At 45.2% G+C, this 25,801-nt stretch overlaps 4 protein-coding genes across 9 annotated transcripts; 3 read left to right on the top strand and 1 right to left on the bottom strand.

Moving 5' to 3' along the window:
* Positions 1-2,256: 2,256 nt before the first annotated feature.
* On the top strand, positions 2,257-5,904 carry avpi1 (arginine vasopressin induced 1). The gene is made up of 3 exons (XM_036949045.2): positions 2,257-2,536; positions 3,642-4,127; positions 4,770-5,904. Exons 2-3 carry the CDS (start codon positions 3,769-3,771, stop codon positions 4,996-4,998), a joined length of 588 nt encoding a protein of 195 aa, XP_036804940.2. The 5' UTR covers positions 2,257-2,536; positions 3,642-3,768; the 3' UTR covers positions 4,999-5,904.
* On the bottom strand, positions 5,875-14,040 carry pi4k2a (phosphatidylinositol 4-kinase type 2 alpha). 2 transcript variants are annotated; one of them, XM_090195311.1, is made up of 9 exons: positions 13,535-14,040; positions 10,554-10,754; positions 10,065-10,196; positions 8,998-9,151; positions 8,810-8,868; positions 8,522-8,621; positions 8,195-8,328; positions 7,775-7,834; positions 5,875-6,981 (listed from the first exon to the last, which is right to left on the bottom strand). In XM_090195311.1, exons 1-9 carry the CDS (start codon positions 13,871-13,873, stop codon positions 6,820-6,822), a joined length of 1,341 nt encoding a protein of 446 aa, XP_090051437.1. In that variant the 5' UTR covers positions 13,874-14,040; the 3' UTR covers positions 5,875-6,819. The 2 variants fall into 2 exon arrangements, 1 of the variants encoding a protein (XP_090051437.1); XR_016485667.1 differs by having other exon boundaries at positions 5,922-6,981; positions 7,943-8,328; positions 13,535-14,027.
* Positions 14,041-15,141: 1,101 nt separating this feature from the next.
* On the top strand, positions 15,142-22,569 carry cdc25d (cell division cycle 25 homolog d). Of its 4 annotated transcripts, none has more exons than XM_090195308.1 (12): positions 15,142-15,631; positions 15,830-16,011; positions 16,226-16,347; positions 16,730-16,772; positions 17,054-17,087; positions 17,223-17,381; positions 17,559-17,666; positions 17,827-17,889; positions 18,230-18,328; positions 20,904-21,196; positions 21,359-21,476; positions 22,286-22,569. In XM_090195308.1, exons 1-12 carry the CDS (start codon positions 15,572-15,574, stop codon positions 22,409-22,411), a joined length of 1,407 nt encoding a protein of 468 aa, XP_090051434.1. In that variant the 5' UTR covers positions 15,142-15,571; the 3' UTR covers positions 22,412-22,569. The 4 variants fall into 4 exon arrangements, with proteins under 4 accessions (XP_090051434.1, XP_090051436.1, XP_090051433.1 ...); XM_090195310.1 differs by having other exon boundaries at positions 15,150-15,631; positions 15,835-16,011; XM_090195307.1 differs by having other exon boundaries at positions 15,150-15,631; positions 16,226-16,374.
* Positions 22,566-25,777, top strand: pgam1b (phosphoglycerate mutase 1b). Of its 2 annotated transcripts, none has more exons than XM_090195312.1 (4): positions 22,566-23,229; positions 23,856-24,130; positions 24,349-24,529; positions 24,802-25,777. In XM_090195312.1, exons 1-4 carry the CDS (start codon positions 23,091-23,093, stop codon positions 24,969-24,971), a joined length of 765 nt encoding a protein of 254 aa, XP_090051438.1. In that variant the 5' UTR covers positions 22,566-23,090; the 3' UTR covers positions 24,972-25,777. The 2 variants fall into 2 exon arrangements, with proteins under 2 accessions (XP_090051438.1, XP_090051439.1); XM_090195313.1 differs by having other exon boundaries at positions 22,890-23,380.
* The last annotated feature ends 24 nt before the right edge of the window (positions 25,778-25,801 follow it).

Below are 25,801 nucleotides of genomic sequence, written 5' to 3'. Positions count from 1 at the left end.
AACATATGGAATATACACAAACTTGGCAGTCGTGTCAAGTTGTCTGGATGTCCTTTGGGTGGAGGGCCATGCACGATACACACGGGAAACTGTTGAGCGTGACAAACCCAGCAGCGTTGCAGTTCTTGACACATTCAAACCCGGGGGGCCTGGCAAAAGGTTCTATCCACACGGACCTGGTTAACAGGGTCCTTATTCATCGTACATTTAGAAGGAAATCTCATTAAAGCTTTGGAATCAGCTCTTCCCTGACTGATGCTGGGTCTCGGCGGGTGACGGAGCTAGCTGATTAAATAACATTAACAACTTAGTTTACTGACAGTTTATAATACCAAATTAGAGATAAAGAGGGAATGAACGATTTACTGTGGAACTGCCGGAGATCATTGACTAGGAGAGGTGTGTCTACCAGACAGTGAGTGGTTTACTGTGGAACTGCCGGAGATCATTGACTAGGAGAGGTGTGTCTACCAGACAGCGAGTGGTTTACTGTGGAACTGCTGGAGATCATTGACTAGATTTTTACCTCAACATAGTGTGAAATGAGCTTATAATTAATAGCCTAAGTGTAGTTTCATTTTGCTGGGGTGCAATGAGGAGATTCGGGATCTTTCCCCCATGCGTTTCCATGGCAATTAGATTCTTTGGGTCAAGTTCCATTGAACTCTTTACCTCATCTATATTCCATTCTCTACAGATGAATGGTTCCAGATCAGCTATTCTGTGTGTTCCAACAGTTCTGCCCTGACAACCCAGCCTGACAACCCAACCTGACAACTCAACCTCACAACCCAACCTCACAACCCAGCCCTCCGTTCACCATAGGGCCAATCCCATTTAGGGCACAGCTAATCACACCAAATTGCACTAAATCACATTAAATCACATTCAATTACACTAAATCACATTAAATCACAGTAAATCACAGTAGCCAGCTAGCTAGCTTTATAGGTGTTTTGACATGAGTATGAAATTGTAATTCTGGTTGTTTAATGTTTTAGGGACTCCTGAAACTACCAGCAAACCAGGCTGTCGTCTTGTGAAACAGTGGACGTAAAGAATCTAGCTAGCTAAAGCATTTACTGCAAATTGAATGTACAGTTTGCCTTGCTGATATTTGCCATGCAATGCAGTGAGATGAAATAACGTAGCTAACTATGTTCCTGCTTATTGGGCAGTGGAGGATAAAATCCCTGTATACCTATGGATGTGTAGCTGTCTAGCAGATATGTGTATGGACCCAAACGTTTGGTATACATATTAGTTCAGAACCTAGATATGAACTTAAGCTATCATAGCCGGTTGTATCAACTTCAAAACAGTCTGACTGGCATCAATGAAGCCTATGGATTGAGTAGAATATAATCTAACTTTGTGCCAAGGATGCAAGTCGTATATACATGTAGCATGAGATCCCCACATTGTAGCCTGTACATTTAATATTTCCACTGATCATGTACTCTACCTTGGTAAATAAAGGTGCGGTTCAGGTATGAATGTCTGTGAGATTCTTTTTCAGTCATATCCAATACCAGGAGTATCAAACGGCATTTTGTTGTCAGCACATTCAACTATGTAAAGAAAAAAAGTATTTAATAAGAATATTTCATTCATTCAGATCTAGGACATGTTATTTTAGTGTTCCCTTTATTTTTTTGAGCAGTGTATTTTGAGTGCATGCGACCACACTAGTTCGGTTCGCCTAACTGACTTCGGCTAGACGCCACCCGAACTGAAGCATGCGGACGCATTTACCCTGTCTTACACAATTTGTTACACACTGTTATGATGATTATAGATATGTCTGAGGAGGAGGAATGGCACATGGATGAATTACACTCCTGATGGTTTCTTCCCCTCTGCTTTGAGCAGGGTTGCCAGGTCCATTTGAAATGACAATAACCTCTCAAAAACCCTCCCATAGGTTCAGAAAACTAGGTCAACATTTTTGTTGCAGCAAGAGATGATTTGACACATTTCTCTAATAAACCCTTTTTCCCACAACGTTACCTAGCGAATTAAGAAGGAATATCGACGTAATTTGTAACGACAGAAGAAAAGTTTTCCATTCAAATTATTATTATTGGGAGCTTAATAATACGCTCCATGACATGGCAACCCTGGCTTTGAGGTAAGCACACGCGCCGATGACGTCAATGTCAGATCACACCTTGTACACTGTGTGATCTAAACAGTTGCTGACGCGTCTCTCTCAAAGCCTGTGATTGGTCAGAAAGGGGTCGCCCCGGTCGAATAGGAGGGGAGTGCTGTGTCCCAAGTGCTGCTATTGGTTGTCGAGAGAGAGAGCGAGACAAAGAGAGAATGAGATAGTGAGAGAGAGAGTTCATTGTGAGGGCTCAAGCGCACACTACACAGAAAAACTTTGTTTGCTTCTCGTCTTTGACAGCAGAAGAAGGCTACTATAAAGTAGCGGAGAATGTCAATTTCCATATGGAATTCCATATCTGCGCAGTAGGCTACATCTCCTCAAAGCCTGAGCAGGTGTCAGATTTTACTGCGTTCACTTGCTGAAGGGGTAAGAGTTTATAATCTCTCTGATGCTGTCACGCAGCAAATCCGCTTGACTAATAGCTCATTGATTTTGTTGTGCAGGTAACGTTATATGTTGATTTACAACATGTCATGCTATTTTATAAGCATTATTTGTACGTTATTGGTAGGCATACTATAAGCAAATATGTTCGATCGTGAAACATCTGGCGGCCTGCAGCAAACTGTTCGTTAAAATGCGCGTCTATGAGCAGATTGCGCTTCGCTGCGGGGTGGGAAGGTCAATTATAATTCCAGACATAACTAGGCATTCCCGCATTTCAGTAGCTCCCCCTGTGACTGTCAAGCATAATAATGATAGTTGGTCCTTGATGTAGGCTATTATCTATGATATTCGTCAAGTTACTCATTATGTAAACAATTGGTCATTTTATATACTACTTATAATTACATGATTTTACACTAGGTTTACTCATCTTATGCTTCATTGTATCTGTGGCCAGCCCTGTGTCTATGAAAATTAAGCCATGACCTACACCTGATAGACACCACCCTCTCTCATTAAATGTTGCTTTGTTTAACCTTTGCTTTCACTTTATTTCTGTCAACATCAGTATTTCAGACAGTGCCAGTGTTATACTAATACAAGTGCCTTGTAAAATAGTTGAACTATAAGATAATGTCTCACTATTGCTTAGTAACAACACAAAGGGCCTCAGTCCAACATCCACTCTTTATCCCTTGTTGGAGTCAACAACCAGCTTTTAAACGTTATGTTCTCCCCTCCTCTCTCTCTCTCGCTCTCTCCTTCCCTCGCTCCCCCCCCCCCCCCTCTCCTTCCTCTCTAAGCAGGCTTACACTGCATGTGTGCATGTGTTTCCTTGACAACCTACAGTGTCTTTGGCTACATCCCAAATGGCACCCTATTCTCATGTAGTGCACTACTTCTGACCAGGACCCAGAGTGCACTATATAGGGAATAGGGTGCTATTTTGGGATGCAGACATTGTGTGGTCTGAGGCTCAAGGATAATGCTGTCATCTCACAAACATCTAGGTTGCTGGGCAGTTGCCAGCCCAGGTCAGGGGATAGCGACATTTAGCTAATGATTGATGTCTGTTTGTTTGCAGGTGCTGACGGAGTTGTCTTGGAATCCCTCTATTCTTTCAATCCGTCTCTCATCAACCTGATCTCCCTACTACTACCTCATCCCCCCCTCTCTCCTCCTCACCCCTCCATCTCCCCTCTCTGAGGGTTATGGAGGACCCGGAACCCCCCTCTGTGGTGGATGGTCCGTCCCTGCTCTGGCAGCCTGAAAAGAGGCGAAGCAGGAAGTCGGGATGTTCCAACATCTTCGCGGGGGTAAATCTGCGTCAGCTAAGACGGCTGTTCCATGTGGCCGGGGACCGGGACGCAGAGCAGCGGGCAAGACTGGTGTGGGGCAGAGAAGAGCGAGACAGAGGGGGAGAGGAGGAGGAGGAGGAGGAGGAGGGAGAGATGGATGCAGGGCTGGCCCAGGCGTTGGTGGGGTTCAGGGTGAGAGCCAGAAGCAGGAGTGGTATCAGGACGGAGGGACACAGAGAACCCAAGTTGCTGAAAGCATTTGGACACCTCAGGTAAGAGAGAGAGAGGAGGGATAGAAGGGAGAGAAAGGAGTTAGAGACCGATGGAGAGCGAGAGAGCACAATGAGAGAAGGAAAGAGGAGACAGAGAGACAGATAATTAAAGAGAGTGGAAACCAGGTCAAGGGTATTTGGTCTGGCATCAACAGACAGATCAGCTCAAATCCTTTAACTACATCCTCCACCCGACTAGACAGACTCTCCACATTTAACTTACGTTTAACTGGCAGATCGATTAAATGAGTGGTAGTCGGGCTTCTAATGATCTCTATGGTCTCTTCTTCTATCCCATGTCAGTGTTTGCACATCTGAGGCCCTATGTATCAAGCATCTCATAGTAGGAGTGCTGATCTTGGATCAGATCCCCCATGTCCATCTTATCTTATTCTTTGTGATCCAAAAGGCAAAACCTGATCCTAAATCAGCACTACTACTTTGAAAGCTTGGATACATACAGGCCCTGAAGCAACCGCATAGGTAGAAGCAGGGATGGGCCTGAAATACCACTTCCAGGTAGGTTTCCACTGTGACTTTGTTTTAAAGAGACGTCCCTCTCTCCTTCCCTCCCTCTCTCCCACTTTCCCTCACTCTTTCCTTCCTTCCCTCCCATTTATGCTCTCCCTCCTCTCCTTCCAGGATTAAGGAGGGTTTGGACCACCCTGAGGAGGACAATGAAGAGGAGGACCCCAGTGATATTGGAGAGCTGGACCCCCTCCCTGGAGGGTCGACAGCTGCAGAGGGGGGCGCCCCGTTGACGGACGCACAGAAGCCCTCAGAGAGACCCCATCTGGAGAGGCTGGGGGCCGTGACGAGGCAGGAAGGAACCAGGGACCCAGAACGCTACCTCCATCGCATTCTACACTGAGCCAACGGAGAGAAATGAGCGCTGGCCTGCTGAACTTAAAACGTGTCGTAAAGCTGCTCTGTGATTGGTCCTTTTTCCGTTCACACCAATCAGAGCGAGGTGTCGTTCAATAACTCCATGTGTGGAGTTAAATGAAGTACGTTTTCGACCACACTGTCAACCTAACCTTACCTGTCGAGACGTTGTCACTTTAACCAAAGGAAGGGAGAGAACTGGCAACATCACAATGACTGTGTGAGAGCATTATCAATCCTGCTCAGTCACTGTTCACTGACTGATCAGAGCAGACAGACCGATCTACAACACTATCGGCAGGTGACTATGGCTGTGTTCGAGAGTCTCAAAACGACTGCAGGCGACTGTCGAATCCCCTGGCATCAAATTACTCATTATTTCTAGATCAGTCGGTCAGTTACAATTTGCCCATGATACATTGCGGTTTTGATCCTCTCGAACACGGCCTGTGTGTGGTCCAAAAATCCCAAAAGGCATGGACTTCGTAGAAAAGCCAGTAACACTAGAAATGGGATCTCTCTATAACAAAGCTATACCTGGTAGATAGCCTACAACTGAACCTGAAAGGACTTGGAAAGGTGTAAACAACATGGGAAGACATTTACACAGCATTAACTGTGATGTAAAACACAGGACCGTTATCACTCTGTACTGAAAGTGGTCCAACAGTGGACTAATGAATAAAACTAAGATTTAGTTCGAGTCAACTATCCATTTAAGGGTTACGGTTGACACATAAACATGCAAACCTGTCAAAGTAAACTTGCATAGATGTATTTGTGTGCATAGTTTTGTCTAAGAAGTAGATGAATGTCCTCACCGAATAAAGTGAGGAGGAAAATAAGAATAAAGTCTTCTCTCTAAAATAAAAACACATTTATCAAAACAAAACGACAAGATACATGGTATTAATGTAATACGGTTTTGTTATAATCTTTCATTAAATATATTACATACAAATTATACAGTGCAAATGTCACAATACATTTCAGGTCAGTTAGAATCTGTGGCAACAGCAGGAAGTCCTGATAGTGTGTTTTCAAAAAAAACGTGTCCATCTTTCTCCCACAAGAATGAAAAATTATTTAAAAAATTACCAGAAATCAAAGTAAACAGAAGCGATGGGAGACATCTTAAATGTATTTGACTACAGAATGGCAGAGAGGAAAACCTGATCTAAAGTAGTAGTTTCTCCAAATGTGGCCCCCTAAAACTTCAACGCGCTGCAGTACCTTGCAGTTCCTCATCCGAAGACAAAGGGGGCAGTAGAGAGCCATGAGAGCAATGAGTCCGCATGGCTGCTGCTGTCCACAGAGTGGCCGTCATAAGGAATGCAACACCATCTCTCACCCAAACAGAGAGACAGAGAGAGAGAGAGAGAGAGAGAGGCTTTAAAACTGCAGTGGCTGAGTTAAATTTCTGTTTCCCAAATGGAACCCTATGGGCCCTGGTCAAAAGTAGTGCACTAGGGAGTAGGGCTCCTTTTGGGACATACACTGTGTGCACCTCCATAGAAAGGGAGTTTACTAAGCCCTTCATATAGACTCCATTCCTTATAGGAAGATATACCATCATCATCATCATCATCTTTGACATCCACACAAGGCACAGAGACAAACAGACGGAGGGATATGCATTCTCTTCCTTTTGTCCTCAGTCCTCCTCGTCTTCCTCAGTCATTCTCAATACCGTCTGTGTCCGTTGGGGGTAATAGAGAACGGGGCGGGGGGGCGGAGAGACTCCTCACTCGTTTGCCCTTTACACACATACATTTGACGTACACACTTGCTCACTCCTCCTCCTCCTCTACCACCGGGTGAAGAAGGGTCTCCTGCTCTGGAAGCTCTGTGTGTAAGACTCACTGTTGGCCCTCTGTGGTGCTCTGGCTGTTTCTACTATAACTGGAGGCATCTGGACCAGCTGGAGGGGGGTCTTACTGTTCTTCAGAGCCTGGCTGAGGTTCAGGATCTAGGCCACCAGAGAGGGGGGGGGATGAGAGAGAGACCGATAGGTTGGTCACTCTTCATAAGGGCATAACATCTGTGATGCATTGTGGGTCATTTTTGACTGACTGATCTACAAAGAATGGTTAGCCTAGTGGTTAGAGCATTGGACTAGTAACCGAAAGGTTGCAAGTTCAAATCTCCGAGCTCACAAGGTACAAAATCTGTCGTTCTGCCCCTGAACAGGCCGTCATTGAAAATAAGAATTTGTTCTTAACTGACTTGCCTAGTAAAATAAAGATAAAAATGAGAAGTTATTTCTACATAAATAGTTACTTCCAAGTTAACTTCAATTAATAGCCCAACATTTATTTGCTTCAATCACTGAACACGACCGGCGCCTACTAGAGACGGGCTTCTATTTCCTTAACGCGCACAGCTTTCGCCCAATAAAACAGTTGAGAAGACTACCACGCGGTTTATTGTGACCAGTATAAACATTAGAGTAACACATCCATCGCAGGTTAGACTTGCAGAGACTAGACTGCCTAGTAACCCCAGAGTTCATGTTTCAGCACCAGTCTCTCGTATCGGCTGTAGTTGAGCTACGTCAAACCACACTGCCGTCTCATCCAATGACGTTACTCACCGACTTTCACTTGTAAACAATTCATCTAGAGCCGGCTTTTATTTGCTGAAATGAGTGCCGATTCCCAGGCTATTAAAAATGGACAGGCGGCGTTTTGGGACTCTGTGTTTAATTTAAGTTTTCCGGGATATTATTATTTAAAAAGAGGCATGGCGTATTTAAAACATACCTGTCCTCTCATAACAGCTATCTGCCTGTGGAACTGCCCTCTGTCGAAGCCTGGGTCTTTCTGCAACACACAGGTCAAGGGTCAAAAATACTCAAACAGAAAACGCCATCAAAGATTGGATAATCAATTCCGTTTGAAGTTGGCTCCCTCCCTCCTCCTCCTCCTCACCTTAAACAGTTCGTACAGGTCTTCCTCCTCCTCACCTTAAACAGTTCGTACAGGTCTTCCTCCCTCCTCCTCCTCACCTTAAACAGTTCGTACAGGTCTTCCTCCCTCCTCCTCCTCCTCACCTTAAACAGTTCGTACAGGTCTTCCTCCCTCCTCCTCCTCACCTTAAACAGTTTGTACAGGTCTTCCTCCCTCCTCCTCCTCCTCTTAAACAGTTCGTACAGGTCTTCCTCCCTCCCTCCTCCTCCTCACCTTAAACAGTTCGTACAGGTCTTCCTCCAGATCTTTGATAAAGTTGGGATCAGCCAGTTTGGGAAGAACCAGCTCTCTAATCTCCTGGGAGAATGGAACCTTGGCTTGGGACAGCCACGCCCAGTAGAACGGGTCTACGATTGGTCAAAAAAATTAACAAACTTTAGTGAGAAATGCAATGATTGGTCACAGAGAAGGTGCATTTCTATAGGGGGCTCTGTGATTGGGCAGTGGGAAAGTGCATCTCTACAAACTGCTCTGTGATTGGTCAGAGCATCTCTACAAGCTGTTCAGTGATTGGTTGAGGAGGCAGAAGGAGGTGCTTACAGGCTCTCCAGGAGTCGGGGTGTTTGAGAGGGAAGGCCAGTCCGTTGTCTATAGCAGCTAGTTGGATGATAGGATCCTTCACTACTACCCAGTCTGTGTCCTGGACAGAGAGAGTGGAGGGGGGAGGAGGGGTGATAGACAGGGGGGTAGACGGAGAGGTGGAAAGAGAGCACTCTGAGTCAGACATAAGTGCATAAGAGTACACCCCCCCCCCCCAGAACAGACACCGAAAAAGGAACAGACACACAAGGTTTCAGTGCCTGTTCTGGTGTGTGGGTGTGTGGTTACCCGGTTTCCCTGGTCCATGGGACAGTCATATTTTAGGAGCCAGTTATCATTTCCCCGATCTGTGGAGACAGAGAGAGACAGAGAGGTGTTAGAGTTTAATGCACCTTCCACATCACTATTTCACATATTCACACAGGTGTCAGCCGGCCTGCTTGTCCTTCTTCACCGTCATTGCCTTGGTTACGTACCTGTGTTCCTGATGATGTAATCGAGGACCACCAGCCTCTCAAACTGTAGTTGCATCTGTCTGTTGGTGTTCTCTGGCAAGGGGTCTGCCTCAAACCTCCGCAGCCAGAAGTCTGCATCCTTAAAGCCCTCAACGAAGATCTGGAACGAACCCAACTGGAGGACAGGAGGGAGAGAGAGAGACAGAGAGAGAGGGTGGGAGAGAGAGAGACAGAGAGAGAAGGTGGGAGAGAGAGATCCAATTTTGATAAACTCCCATATCTACTGGGTGAAATTCCACAGTGTGCCATCACAGCAGCAAGATTTGTGACCTGTTGCCACGAGAAAAGGGCAACCAGTGAAGAACAAACACCATTGTAAATACAACCCATATTTATGCCTATTTATTTTATCTTGTGTCCTTTAACCATTTGTACATTGTTAAAACACTGTATATATATATATATATAATATGACATTTGTAATGTCTTTATTGTTTTGAAACTTCTGTATGTGTAATGTTTACTGTTAATTTTTATTGTTTATTTCACTTTATATATTCACTTTATATATTATCTACCTCACTTGCTTTGGCAATGTTAACACGTTTCCCATGCCAATAAAGCCCTTGAATTGAAATGAATTGAGAGAGGGTGGGAGACAGAGTGAGCGGAGAGAGAGAGGGTGGGAGAGAGAGGAGAGAGAGAGGGTGGGAGAGAGAGAGGAGAGAGAGAGGGTGGGAGAGAGAGAGGAGAGAGAGAGAGCGGAGAGAGAGGAGAGAGAGAGAGTGGGAGGGGTGGGAGAGAGAGAGGGTGGAAGAGAGTAAGAGAGACAGAAAGAGAGAGAGAGAGAGTAATCAAATCTAGAGGAAATCACAGATCCTAATGGAGAAGTTTTAGATTAAAGTCTCAACTTTAAAACTTTAATCTGCTAAATCTCTTTACTTCAATTAAGGATTCACTTTAAAAACCCTTCATCCTGCATTTCCCTCTGGGCGGCCTGTAGTTCAAGAATAGTATGTGAACTAAGTAGTGTACTATAAAGGGAATAGGGTACCCTTTGGAACACACCCAGGAAGCAGCAGACGTACCTTGGGAGGCAGGCCGATCCTGTGGAAGTGTTGTCCCACTTTGGGTACCTTCTCCAGAGCCAGCCTCTTACCCCTGGACTTGACCCGGTCTATAGCGTTATAGTTAAACGTCTCACTGGCCAGGTACACCACCTAGTGGAGAGATGGGGTGGGGGACAAGAGGGTGGAGAGAAGGAGAGGGTGAAGAAGATGTAGAGAGAGTGCGAGAGAGAGGACAGGAGAGAGAGAGAGTGTGTGTGTGTGAGTGAGAGAGTGAAGGAAATCAAGAGAGAACCCTGACGCAGGACCTCCCAGTACCTGTGTGTGTACCTGCGTGCCTAAGTGTGTGTGTCTAACCACTACCTTGGCCCCGGGGACTGTATTTAGTTTCTGATCGCACAGGCTTCAGACAGACTACCCTGGTTCAGTGTGTGTGTGTGTGTGTGTGTGTGTGTGTGTGTGTGTGTGTGTGTGTGTGTGTGTGTGTGTGTGTGTCTAACCCCTCCCTACCTTGGTCCTGGGTACTATGTTAAGCTCTAGTTTCTGGTCCACCAGACTGGCCCCAGCCTCAGACAGATAACCCTGGTTCAGGACTAGACAGTCCCGTCCAAAACAGCAGGGACAACACAGCTTCTGGAGCCACTTGGTCCACTTTGGGTTCAGCTGACCATAAGGCTCCTCGTTCTTAGGCTTGAACACACCGATGATCTTCTACAAAGAGAAACAGAGAGAGTCAGAGAGAGGAGAGAGAGATTTAGGTGGGCATTTTCTAATTGCAAACTCACCTGTGCTGTGAACAAATGTAACATTGGTAAAAGATGGAATGAATGAAGTTACAATATGCAGAGGAGACAGGGAGAAATTTCTCCACAGGTGCTGCATGTTAACTACTACCATGCTTCATACTGTACCAACACTGTTCGGTTAACTACTACCATGCTTCATACTGTAACACTGTTCTGTTAACTACTACCATGCTTTATACTGTACCAACACTGTTCTGTTAACTACTACCATGCTTCATACTGTACCAACACCGTTCTGTTAACTACTACCATGCTTCATACTGTACCAACACTGTTCTGTTAACTACTACCATGCTTCATACTGTACCAACACTGTTCTGTTAACTACTACCATGCGTCATACTGTACCAACACTGTTCTGTTAACTACTACCATGCTGCATACTGTAACTACTACCATGCTTTATACTGTAACACTGTTCTGTTAACTACTACCATGCTTCATACTGTACCAACACTGTTCTGTTAACTACTACCATGCTTCATACTGTACCAACACTGTTCTGTTAACTACTACCATGCTTCATACTGTAACAACACTGTTCTGTTAACCACTACCATGCTTCATACTGTAACACTGTTCTGTTAACTACTACCATGCGTCATACTGTACCAACACTGTTCTGTTAACTACTACCATGCTTTATACTGTACCAACACTGTTTTGTTAACTACTATCAAGCTTTATACTGTACCAACACTGTTCTGTTAACTACTACCATGCTTTATACTGTACCAACACTGTTTTGTTAACTACTATCAAGCTTTATACTGTACCAACACTGTTCTGTTAACTACTACCATGCTTCATACTGTAACTACTACCATGCTTCATACTGTAACAACACTGTTCTGTTAACTACTACCATGCTTCATACTGTACCAACACCGTTCTGTTAACTACTACCATGCTTCATACTGTAACAACTTTCTGTTAACTACTACCATGCTTTATACTGTACCAACACTGTTCTGTTAACTACTACCATGCTTCATACTGTACCAACACTGTTCTGTTAACTACTACCATGCTTCATACTGTAACACTGTTCTGTTAACTACTACCATGCTTCATACTGTACCAACACTGTTCTGTTAACTACTACCATGCTTCATACTGTATCAACACTGTTCTTTTAACTACTACCATGCTTCATACTGTAACACTGTTCTGTTAACTACTACCATGCTTCATACTGTACCAACACTGTTCTGTTAACTACTACCATGCGTCATACTGTACCAACACTGTTCTGTTAACTACTACCATGCTTCATACTGTAACACTGTTCTGTTAACTACTACCATGCTTCATACTGTAACACTGTTCTGTTAACTACTACCATGCTTCATACTAACACTGTTCTGTTAACTACTACCATGCTTCATACTGTAACACTGTTCTGTTAACTACTACCATGCGTCATACTGTACCAACACTGTTCTGTTAACTACTACCATGCTTCATACTGTAACAACACTGTTCTGTTAACTACTCAACTGCCACAGGAGCATGTTTCATGGCAGAGCAGATATCTGCGCTTATACACACAGGGTCGGTACAATACTATAGACAGACCTGGCTGAATTCCGGTAGACAATGTGCTTGTTTGGAATTACACATACAGGAAGTGAAATCTGGTGCATTTCCCCACACGTCAGGACTTCCAAAGTCCATAGAGACACTTCCATTTTTAACCAACACATGTGACCGCATCGTGGAGTTTCAGATGATGATAAATGTTGGGTAAGTTGCTACTAGTACCAGGTTTATGTCTGTGCACCAAGTCACCATAGTTTGCTTCTCCCTCATGTTTCTATCCAAAGATCAGATTTTGGTTAGAATTCTCTAGACTGGAGCTCAATCAAATAGAAAGAGCACTATTTTCCATCCCAACAAACCTCGTGACAATTCATCATTATTACCAAGAGTGTGTGGGTGATTACAACCCCATGAGTTCAGCGCAACAATGACTGATTGCCGATGCAGACGGATAGACTGTTGCGTGAAGCTGTGTGGGAGTGTACGTGTGTTCGGGCTCTGGTCAAAAGTAGTGCACTATATAGGGAATACAGTGCCATTTGTGAGTCATTTGTCCCTGCGTTACACAAACACACACAAAGTCTATCCGCGAGTCGAGGCCAACACATGAGAGTGAGTAGAGGGCACTAGGCTCCTCAGCTGGTGTTGCCACAGTGACACAGCTGTTCCAGATAAGAGATTGGCTAGACTGTAACTGGGTCAACTCTACTGTATGGAAGTACAGTCAATAAACAACACCAGAACGGGGCCACATTGGAGAGAGCAAACAGGACAATGGAGGTTGAAGTTAGACACCTGTTTCCTCAGGCGGTTTCTCCGCTGGGAGGATATATTTACAGGTCATACTGAAGGAAACAAACCAGAGGCCTTGTCCACTTTTAGAGTACAAAGTGAGATGGGAGGAATTTACCTGCAACAGCCTTCTGGACAATAAAAAGACGCACAAGACATCATTACTCAAGGATGATAACTAATGGACTTGTCAATCTCCTTGTTGTCATTCATAAACAATAAAACAAAGTGTCGTACTTATCTTTGATATATGCTAGCTAAATATGACGACATGCAATCCATAGCTGTTTAGGTGACCTAGCTAAATCGATCGATTGTGATCTCCTTTCAATGCTTTTCACTCTTTCTTACCCCTTGTGAATCTTTGACAAAGTAGCTGCCGCTGGATCCCTGGTAGATTCTCTCCGGATAGATCCCTTCGTCGATGGCGCGTTCCGCCTTGCGGATGATCTCTCGAAACTCGGGATCCTCCGATAAGTCGTTTCTATGCGGATCCCGCGGTGAACCTCCTCGGTCCCGGTCCAACAACGGCTGTCTCTCCCGGCTGCGCTCCGGACTCCCGGCCGGGATGCGAACCACCGAGCCCGGCGTGCCTCCAAATCCGCCCCGGGGACTGGTGGGCTCGGTGGGGCAGAAGCCGAAGTCGTTGGAGTCCCGTAGCGGGGAAACCAACGGACTAGTTTCGTCCATACCGGGGTACGCGGAGGAAAGATAGGTAGAGAGAAAAGGGGGAAAGACGAAGGGATGAGCTTTTGTGTTCAGGATATTTACCGATAATGTAACGTCACCGTTGTCAATAAAAACAAATCAGCTGACAGTAGGCTTCCGGGAAGAGGCGGGCCCAGTTGGTGATTGTTGGAGTGTTTGGCCAATCAGAGCTATCATCCGGCCGTCAAGGTTCTTTGTGCACGCAACTATTGGCTGGAATCATAACGCTCCCTTGAAGCACGTGACAAAAAAGTGCCACACAGTTTAAATACAAGACAACGAATCAAAACTCTTTATAAATCAGTGGTATTCAAACGTTTTCATCCGGGACCGATGTCCATCAGATTTTCCACTAATGCGCCTTATATGACACATCACTGTACTCTTCTGTAAACTGACCGTATCTGTATACCAGTCGCAAGACCCACTGGTTGATGCTTATTTATAAAACCCTCTTAGGCCTCACTCCCCCCTATCTGAGATATCTACTGCAGCCCTCATCCTCCACATACAACACCCATTCTGCCAGTCATATTCTGTTAGAGGTCCCCAAAGGACACATCCCTGGGACGTGTTTTTTAATACATTTTGATGACCACACTGCAGGCAAGTCAGATGATGGCTTTTGAAAGCACTGAAAATAATTATTGTATTAATAACATAGCCTTCTATCAATAGCCTACTATCAGTCACGGAAGAAGACTGCTATAAGCTTCACTTAATGCAAAATGCGTATAGCCCTATAATAAGCCAACTACAGGTAGTCATTCTGTAGAGGTGAGATGTTTACATTGTGTGCAAGCAGCATATAGCATAGCCATAGTATAGGGTCCTAGGCTATAGATTTTGTAGAATGGCTGCAGATCAATGGACTAGTGGTTAATGATGACCAAATGAATTCATTTCCAGGGGGAGAAGAATTAGAATGTAATTTCTTATTTAACCAGGAAGTCGATAGATAATTATACAGTGTCTAGTTAGTCTCAGATAGGCCTTGTGTCAGAAATGATGATAACATGAAATGCCTAATATCGCATTATATCTTCATACATCCAAACACCTTTATATCACCAACTTTAGCCTACTATTCAGTGAAGGACATAGGCCACCTTTTGGAAGTCTCAACATGTATTTTTCGTACTTAGCCTGAAGGCAATTGTGTAACTTTGTATTGTTTTTTTTATTGTGTAACTTAATATGCCCCATGAGGTGAAGGAGCTCCTCATAATAACAACAAATGCCGCATCATCCCGCGGATGCGTTACCACGGGAACGAACCACCACCAACACAGTCACCGTGGGTGGCCGCCTGGCTGGTCAGTGTTTTGGGTTGGTGACTCGGCTATGTGTGCGTCCCATCTCCTTTCTACTGAAGTCTGCACTCGTTCACTACTTCCCACAAATTTAAAAGCACTGGATTGGTGGAGGATGGGATAGAGTGAGAGTTTCTATAAGTATTCATTAAAGGACTGTATGGGTATAGGCTAAACATAACCAACAGTATATTTATTAGTAATTTCCTTTCAAATCAGTGAAGGGAAGTGAACAAGTAAACACTTTGGGAGAAAGGAGAGATAAACAGGGCCGCTTGGTTGGTGAGGGTGGCGGGGACGTGCCGCCTGCATGCCCGGTCTAGCTGGCTTGTTGTAGCAACCACGGTTGCCACGGGGAAGGGGCTGAATGAAACATCTCTGCTGTGATGGTAGGATGGAGACCCATAACATAATCATCATCACACAGGTGAGACCTGGGAACACTTTTGGAAAAGCTTTTCGCAAATAGTGTATCTTGACAGTATGCATATTGTGTAGACTTAGGTATGTTCGCTGGTTCTAATTTGACGCATGATTGTAGTTTTACGCATGACGTTTAACAGAATTGAGGCACATCTTGATTACTTCTAAATAAGCAAAATTCGTTGCTCTTGTTTTATGATAGAATAGGCGACGAGGAATGGAGACATTCAATGTACTTGGGAATGAAATCTCTCCGGGAGACGCACTACCGGGTCCGTCACACAACGAGACCGTTTGGAGCTTGTCACCTTCACCGGGCACCGGACCCTCACCTGTATCCGAGCTCTCCTTCAGCCTAAAGAGCCTCCGATGCCACGACGGCGCGTGAGTACACACACAGTTATCCCGGTTACTTAAAAGCTAAAGAAAGCTATGTGTCGGCTAGGAGATGTGGAATAATATAATAAATACAATGTGGGCACGTTGGGACGTTGTGCGTAACAGAGCGACTGGAGACTATCAAGTCCAGTTGTTATATAGTTGAACATCTTTTGATCTTTGTTAGTTAAAAAACAAACTTTAATTTCATACTCCACAGCGACACCCCGCGCAGAAAGCTGCGACTGACGCCTGAGCTAGTGACTCCCAGTCCCCCTGGGCCCACGCCGGGTTCGACTTGTGGCAGAGGGCTTGCCCCCCAGGGAGACGAGACGCCGACAGGTCTGGGCAAGCTCTGGATGACAGACGGTGAAATATCCTAATCAATGATTAGCGGTTCCTCATGGCTTGATGACGCTGGTTAGAGTTAGAATGCATCAGAGGCAGAACTATTTGTTCAATCCCAAATGGGACACTGTTCCCGACATAGTGCACTACTTCTGACTAGAGCCCCATGTTGGCCCCTGTCAAAGGTAGTATAGGTAGTGTATAGAGAATAGGGTGCAATTTGGGACAAAAACATTGGGATTTAAATCCAGTTTGTCCAGAATTTAAATCTCTGTATATCTTATGTTGAGTATGACTTTTCAGTTTGTGAATCATTTACATGTGTAGCTTCCCTTTTGATATCTACATTTTTTCCCACAATATTCTCTCTATGTAGGTAATGTCCTAACAGACTCCGGGAACAGGAGAAGGGGAGAGAGGTGAGGACACATGGATTCTATTAGCAAAAATTGCAAAGTGATTATTTGGTGCCTACAAATAACAGGCGTCTGGTGACCCCTTAATTGGGGAGGACGGCTCATAGTAATGGCTGGAACGGAATGAATGGAATGGTATGGAACACATCAAACACATAGTTTCCATGTGTTTGATATCATTCCATTGACTCCATTCCAGACATTATTAGGAGCCGTCCTTCCCTCAGCACATCCTGTCTGCTGTCTGAATGACATTTTCAATCATTGTACCATTTACTTTATAGGTTTCTCTCCCCTGCATGTTCTGCTCCTAAAATGGTGAGTATTTACACAGAAACTGAGGGAATAATAATCAATAAGGTCCTGGAATTGGAACATAGTGACTGGAACAACTCTGGGCTCTAACTATATTCAGGAACATCATCATGTGATGTTCTGGTTCTGGTTGTCCAGAAGCGTCTGCGTGTGAAGCTGTCGACCCGGTTCTGCAGCGCTGCAGTTCAGAGGTCAGACCCAGGGGTCAGGGGTCTCAGATGTCAAGGTCAGAGTTCCCCGCCAGGAGGCGGAGCCTTGCGTGTCCGTCAGGGTGACGTGGAGCTGCCAGATGTTGAGGTGAGATCCATTTGCAGTGTTCCACCATGCTCCCTGAAGTTTGCACCCCTACATACAAGAGCACACGACGGGGAGGAGGGTAGAGAATGATAAACATAGGATCCCCCTATAAACCTGGGGCACATTTGTGTCACATTAGTTTCATGAAGTCTGGTTAAAAACAATGTATCTCATCAGGCATTGCTCTCTGTACGGCGGGTCAGGGCCAGGAGGCGGCATTTCCCTCCCAGTAGCCTCCTGGGTTTTACCATGGAGGACCACACCCTGACAGGAGATTACAGCAAGGTGTGCAACCTCACATCAACATTTTCACAACGTTGTAAACAATTATTTTTTTTCCCCCAGCTGGGTGATAGTAGGCTAGGACACGCCCTTGATTGGCTGAATCTGGTGTGTTAGTGCTGTGCTAGAACAATATGTTTAATGTGTGTGTGTGTGTCCACAGCCACTACTGTTACCAGTAGAGAGAGTGGAACACCAGGATCTTCACTGCGTCTCAGCCCAAACAGTAAGTCCTCTCCTTTCCTCCATCTCTCCATCTCTCCTTCCTTCCTTCCTTCCTTCCTTCCTTCCTTCCTTCCTTCCTTCCTTCCTTCCTTCCTTCCTTCCTTCCTTCCTTCCTTCCTTCCTTTCCTTGTTGCTCCACTCCCACTCTCTATGTTCTCTCTATATTCTCCTTCATCCTCTTCATCATAATCATAAAGGATATCCACATCAGATACATATGTGGACTACAACACTGCTTATTGGACTTCAACATCCTGTTAGCTATGGTATCTAGAGGGTTGTCTCCTGCTCGTACTGTTACTGTGGTAAACTGGAGGTGCATTTCTCCTGATGGCCTGCAGGTGGCGTCTCTGCTAAGAGGACAGTACAGTGGTACAGTGGGAGACTTCCTCATCATAGACTGTCGCTACCCTTATGAGTACCACGGTGGACACATCAGGGTGATGTTTTTTGAGTAAACCAAATAGAGAAATAAACCAAAACCTTGACCATAATATTGATGAAATGTATTTTATTATACATAATAAGTTAACGACTGACTGGTCTGATAACTTATAACCTATTGTATAGGCCTGCTCATCTGAGTCCTCTACACACACACATATATATATATATATATATATATATATATATATATATGTAGAGGACTCAGATGAGCAGGCCCATACAGTAGGTCATAAGTTATCAGACCAGTCAGTTGTTAACTTATTATGTATAATAAAATATATTTCATTAATATTATGGTCAAGGTTTTGGTTTATTATATATATATATATATATAGATATATATACAGTACCAGTCAAAAGTTTGGACACACCTACACATTCAAGGGTTTTTCTTGATTTTGACTATTTTCTACATTGTAGAATGATAGTGAAGACATCAAAACTATGAAATAACACATATGGAATCATGTAGTAACCAAAAAAGTGTTCAACAAATCAAATCAAAATATATGTTATATTTGAGATTCTTCAAAGTAGCCACCCTTTGCCTTGATGACAGCTTTGCACACTATTGGCATTCTCTCAACCAGCTTCATGAGGTCACCTGGAATATATTTCATTTCAATTAACAAGTGTGCCTTTGTAACAGTATAATTTTAAACCGTCCCCTCGCCCATACCCGGGCGCGAACCAGGGACCTTCTGCACACATCAAACAACTGAAGCGTCGTTACCCATCGCTCCACAAAAGCCGCGGCCCTTGCAGAGCAAGGGGAACTACTACTTCAAGGTCTCAGAGCAAGTGACGTCACTGATTGAAACGCTATTTAGCGCCCACGCTAACTAAGCTAGCCGTTTCACATCCGTTACACTCACCCCCCTTTTGACCTTCCTCCTTTTTCCGCAGCAACCAGTAATCCGGGTCAACAGCATCAATGTAACAGTACAAATTTAGACCGTCCCCTCGCCCATACCCGGGCGCGAACTAGGGACCTTCTGCACACATCAACAGTCACCCTCGAAGCATCGTTACCCATCGCGCCACAAAAGCCGCGGCCCTTGCAGAGCAAGGGGAACTACTACTTTAAGGTCTCAGAGCAAGTGACGTCACTGATTGAAACGCTATTTAGCGCCCACGCTAACTAAGCTAGCCGTTTCACATCCGTTACACTCACCCCCATTTTGACCTTCCTCCTTTTTCCGCAGCAACCAGTGATCCGGGTCAACAGCATCAATGTAACAGTATAATTTTAGACCGTCCCCTCGCCCATACCCGGGCGCGAACTAGGGACCTTCTGCACACATCAACAGTCACCCTCGAAGCATCGTTACCCATCGCTCCACAAAAGCCGCGGCCCTTGCAGAGCAAGGGGAACTACTACTTCAAGGTCTCAGAGCAAGTGACGTCACTGATTGAAACGCTATTTAGCGCCCACGCTAACTAAGCTAGCCGTTTCACATCCGTTACACCTTGTTCAAAGTTAATTTGTGGAATTTCTTTCCTTCTTAATGCGTTTGAGCCAATCAGTTGTGTTGTGTTGTGACAAGGTATACAGAAGATAGCCCTATTTGGTAAAAGACCAAGTCCATATTATGGCAAAAACAGCTCAAATAAGCAGAGAAATTACAGTCCATCATTACTTTAACACATTTCAAGACCTTTGAAAGTTTCTTCATGTGCAGTCGCAAAAACCATGAAGCATGGTGATGAAACTAGCTCTCATGAGGACCGCCACAGGAAAGGAAGACCCAGGGTTACCTCTGCTGCATAGGATAAATTCATTAGAGTTACCACCCTCAGAAATTGCAGCCCAAATAAATGACACAAAAAATAAGAAGAGACATGCTTGGCCCAAGAAACACGAGCAATGGACATTAGACCGGTGGAAATCTGTCCTTTGATCTGATGAGTCCAGATTTGAGATTTTTGGTTCCAACCGCCGTGTCTTTGTGAGACGCAGAGTAGGTGAACGGATGATCTCCGCATGTTGTTCCCACCGTTAAGCATGGAGGAGGAGGTGTGATGGTGTGTGGGTGCTTTGCTGGTGACACTCTCTGTGATTTATTTAGAATTCAAGGCACACTTACTTACCCAGTATGGCTACCACAGCATTCTGCAGTGATACGCCTTCCCATCTGGTTTGCGCTTAGTGGGATTATCATTTGTTTTTCAACAGTACAATGACCCAACACATCTCCAGCTGTGTACGGGCTATTTGACCAAAAAGGAGAGTAATGGAGTGCTGTGGGAACTCCTTCAAGACTGTTGGAAAAGCATTCCAGGTGAAGCTGGTTGAGAGAATGCCAAGAGTGTGCAAAGCTGTCATCAAGGCAAAGGGTGGTTACTTTGAAGAAACTAATATATATTTTGATTTGTTTAATACTTTTTTGGTTACTACATGATTCCATATGTGTTATTTCATAGTTTTGATGTCTTCACTATTATTCTGCAATGTAGAAAATATTTTACAAATAAAGAAAAACCCCTGAATGAGTAGGTGTGTCCAAACCTTTGACTGGTACTGTATATACATTTATATATTTATGTTGTTCTCCATGTGTCCCATAGGGGGCAGACAACCTCCACACTGAGGCTCAGATCCAGGGGGCTTTACTCCAGCTCCCTGCCCTCTTACAGCTCTCCTCCTGGGGCAGAGCTCCCACCAGCCCCACTGGACAGGCTCCAGATCCAGGCGTCAGTGGTACTTCCATGGGTGGAGTGTTACAGAGGTCCAGCTCACAGTCACATTCACCCGGAAGTGGTACCACGCCACCAGAACAGGGGTCACCCATGGAGGGGTTATCGCCACGGAAACTGATTGTGTTCCACTGCGAGTTCTCGTCAGAGAGGGGCCCGCGGCTGTAAGAGAACAACACACACACTCGTCTGCACACAAACACACACACACAAACAGAGAAACACACACACATTCCCACCCACACGCTGCATGCACCCCCTCATCCCACAAACATACACAACTTCTGGATCCTGATATAATGGCTGTTCTCACCTTTCCCCTGTAGATGTCATTACCTGAGAGAGCTGGACAGAGCGCTCCATGCCTCCCTCTACCCTTTGCTCTTCTACCCTGAGCTGTACCTGCTGGAGGGGGGCTACAGACACTTCTACTCCTGCTACCCGGTACGGTTCCTAAGTACATCATTGTAGCGAATTCAGGGGGTAGCTCCGATCGCTGTCACTACAACAACCTAACCAGCGTTACGCCAAGAGGGTTGTCCAGTCGCTACATTATGAAGCACGTCTTAAACTGAGATGTAATAGGACAGTTTCTTCATAATCAATGTATACTTCCTACTTATAATAGTGTAGCAAATGTTAGGGGGGAGGGATAGTTACGACTGACACTTGAACCTGGATCCCTGTCAGTCCAACAGCTTCACCTATTGACAAGGTTGTTAGAGGTATTGTACTAAAATCACTACGAAGTGAAACAGTATCTTCTTCATATTCGATGTCTCAGAGCAGTGAATCACAAACGGTCTTTTAAGCGTTCCTCATTTTCCCTTGACTCTCTGAATAAACAAGAGCATTGTTTCTAGTTACAACGCAGAGTGTTGTTGACACAACCCTGAAGGTCTCAGCCATGACCCCCACCCCCATGATTTAGACATTTAGGGGGGGGGTATTCATTTCCAAATGATCTTCTATTCAGCCTATTCATAAAAGCTTTCAATGCATTTTCCCTCTGTTCCTCTGCCTGACTGCCTGCCTGTCTGTCTGCCTGACTGCCTGCCTGCCTGTCTGTCTGCCTGACTGCCTGCCTGTCTGTCTATCTGTCTGTCTGCCTGCCTGCCTGCCTGCCTGCCTGCCTGCCTGCCTGCCTGCCTACCTGCCTGCCTGCCTGTCTGTCTGTCTGTTTGTAAGTCTTTCAATCTGTCTGCCTGTTTGTCTGTCTGTCTGTCTGCCTGTCTATTTATCTGCCTTTCTAGGAGCTGTGTGAGCCGCGTGGCTATGTTCCCATGCTACACAGGGAGTACAGAGAGCAGCTGGGACGATTCAGACGGAAGACCAAGTCACGACTCCACAGGAGACTGCCGCTCTACAAGACTCACTGATTGGACACTTGCTTGCATACCAAGTTTCTACGGTTTCCTTTACACAATGGTGACTGCCACCCTTACAGTCTGCTGTCAGATTGGATAGATTGGTATCAGGTGGTTGTTGCAGATCTCTTTTGAAATGAGTTATCAATAAAGTTGTTTCAATACAAAAAGAATGTGTCATTATCAGGGCCTTATATTGTGACATAATAAACTTCCTTTTTCATGCAAGGGACAGAGAGAGGAAGATATGGCAGCATATTAGTAGCCCATAATACATATAAAAACAAGCAATACAATAATAGGTTTCCCATAAAGTATCTCAATACTACGCATACACCAAACATAGGCCTAAAATGTAATCACTGTGATACGATGGTCGCCTAGGCTACTGTGCTTTCTATCCACTGAACATCACTGGCTGACGTGCTCCACTGCGCGTTCGCTTCCTCCGCACCGCACACGAGAGGGTTTCTGATTGGTCTAGCGCGGCAGGAAGTCTATCGGCATTATTCAGAAGGAGCTTTCAAGTTCACAACGGAACAGCCAGCCTAGGTAACCTCTCGAACCGAATCCTCATTTCATATCAGCCACGACACTACTGCGGGGATTTTCTCCGCATTTGACAACAAGATTTTTGCTCTTAAATTCCCGAAAATACAGCGGAGGTCGATTCAAACGTCACGGATTCGAGATGGCTGCGTACAAGTTGGTTCTGATCCGTCATGGAGAGAGCTGCTGGAACCAGGAGAACCGCTTCTGCGGATGGTTCGACGCGGACCTCAGTGAAACCGGGGAGCAGGAGGCGAAGAGAGGAGGACAGGCGTTAAAAGGTGACCCGGTCTATATTGTTACACAGTATAATGTATATCTCTTTCGTTCTCTCGTAGGATTAACACGGGGCATGGAGGGCCATGGAGAGTTTTGCTGACAGATAGTAGGGCAGGCTATTCCCGTTACGCAAGGCGCGGCTTGAGGAAACAGGTAGTTGTGTCACTGCAGCATTATCTAAACCATCACTTGAAGGACTTGCCCTGTGGCATAATGTGAACTGTTATCAGCCCCTACAACCTGAAAGCATTTCTGTTCTCTCTATAGTGTAGCTGGTCAAATTGAGGTTGTGTTTGGCTTATAGCCTAGCCTGGATAGCCTAAAGCAACTCGCCCCCAAAATAAGGGTGCATCTCAATAGTCTGAAGTGGACTCCTCTTCTTGTCTCCTTTCCTTCACCTGCATAAGTAATATGGTGGTGGTGGATGCCTACCAGCTATTTACTGTAACCTGTAATTCTTTCACCTCTGTGCAGATGAAGGAAAGGAGACGAGGAAACCACTTGAGACCTAAGATGTACCCACAAGTAAAGAACCATATGTGTACGTCACTCATTGACCCCCCCCTCCCAACACACACACACACACTCTCTCTCTAAGCCCTACTCTCTCTCTCTCTCTCCTCCTCAGATGCTGGCTATGAGTTTGATGTGTGCTACACCTCAGTCCTGAAGAGAGCCATCCGGACTCTGTGGTTGGTCCTGGACGGGATCGACCAGATGTGGCTTCCTGTCCACCGCACCTGGCGCCTCAACGAGCGCCACTACGGAGGCCTGACGGGGCTCAACAAGGCAGAGACAGCGGAGAAGCACGGCGAGGCCCAGGTTAAGATCTGGAGGAGGAGCTATGACACCCCGCCTCCTCCCATGGAGGAGGAGCACAACTTCTACAACAACATCAGCCAGGTGAGAGGGATACGGACACACACGCACGTACGCACACAGAGGTACACACACAGAAGCATGCACACAGAAGCATTCACACAGAAGCATGCACATAGAGGCATACACACATCTACAACATCACTGAACTCATATTCTGTGATTAGACATCATGGTGTCAGCCATACAGACTTGGGCTAACAGGGTTTGACTTTGCAGCACTAATATTCTCTTTCCTGCAGGACCGTCGCTATGGGGACCTGACGGAGGATCAGCTGCCGTCCTGTGAGAGCCTGAAGGACACTATTGCCCGGGCGCTGCCCTTCTGGAACGATGAAATCGTGCCCCAAATCAAGGACGGGAAGAGGGTTCTCATCGCCGCCCACGGCAACAGTCTCAGAGGCATTGTCAAGCACCTGGAGGGTAGGTCACTAGGGGCAGTGGGGTGGGGATGGATAGAGGAAGGGGGAGAGAGGGGGAGAAAGAACCTCCCTACATCTCAACGCTTACTCATGTTCCAGTGGTCATGCCAGAGTAATGGTATGTTACTGATATTGTTGTTTTTCTGATTGTTATTGTTGACTTGTTCTTGTTATTTACCTCAAGGTATGTCAGAGGAGGTCATCATGGTGTTGAACCTTCCTAGTGTTTAGTTGTATATGTTACTGATTGTTGTTATTGTTGTTGACTTCCAGGTATGTCAGAGGAGGCCATCATGGAGCTCAACCTGCCTACAGGGATCCCCATCCTGTATGAACTGGACAAGAACCTGAAGCCTGTAGGGCCCATGCAGTTCCTGGGAGACGAGGAGACAGTGAAGAAGGCAATGGAGGCTGTGGCTGCCCAGGGCAAGGCCAAGAAATAGACACTGCGCCCCCGTGTGGTCAGGAGGCGTCGGTGTGGCTAGGACACGTGATAATGATAATAATCACTCACACAGCGTGACATTACATTATCATGTTTACACATAGACAGATATGTGTATATAACACACACATACACTTCAAATACACACAAACACACACATCACATTACACTATAGGTGGATTTGATAGTTCTTTGCTTTCCTGCACATTGAGATGTCAGTATTACACAGCCAATAGGAATCAGTAATGCTGGATTGTACGGATCATCATAATATGAGTTGATCAAGATTGTTTGAGTTGACCAAAAACACATAGGATAGGGACCAGCTAATAGGGTATTTACAGTATCCAAAAACACACAGGATAGGGACCAGCTAATAAGAGTATTTACAGTATCCAAAAACACAGAATCAGGACCATCATATATATATATATATAGTATTTATCTAAATGTGGAAAATGATAGAAAGTGCTTTCTACTGCCATGTAGTTTTGCACTGAGTGAACATGTATGTAAACATTGACGAGCACGTTTGAAAAAGGAAACATTGAATCTCATTGTTATTGTTGTATCTCTACGGCAACAGTATGTTATCGTGGTTCTGGTGGTTATTGTTAAAAGGGGCAGGCGGACTTGTTCTGTACTGTACTGCTGACCATAGAATTAGAATGGGTAGAATGGGCGTCCTCATTCAGGAGAGGTTCTATACCCCTTCCACTCATTCTAATGCCATGTTGTTGACCTGTGCTTAGTGTTCTGTGTGGAATAAATAAAGATTCATCTTATTATTTATGAGCTGTCAAATGACTGTGTCCCTTGTCTGTTTCA

Source organism: Oncorhynchus mykiss, chromosome 13 (genome assembly GCF_057628025.1).
Source record: "Oncorhynchus mykiss isolate SJ-2025 chromosome 13, ASM5762802v1, whole genome shotgun sequence".
NCBI classification, from domain to species: Eukaryota; Metazoa; Chordata; class Actinopteri; order Salmoniformes; family Salmonidae; genus Oncorhynchus; species Oncorhynchus mykiss.
The sequence above is the reverse complement of the archived record's forward strand: the minus strand, read 5'-3'. Positions and strand labels throughout refer to the sequence as shown.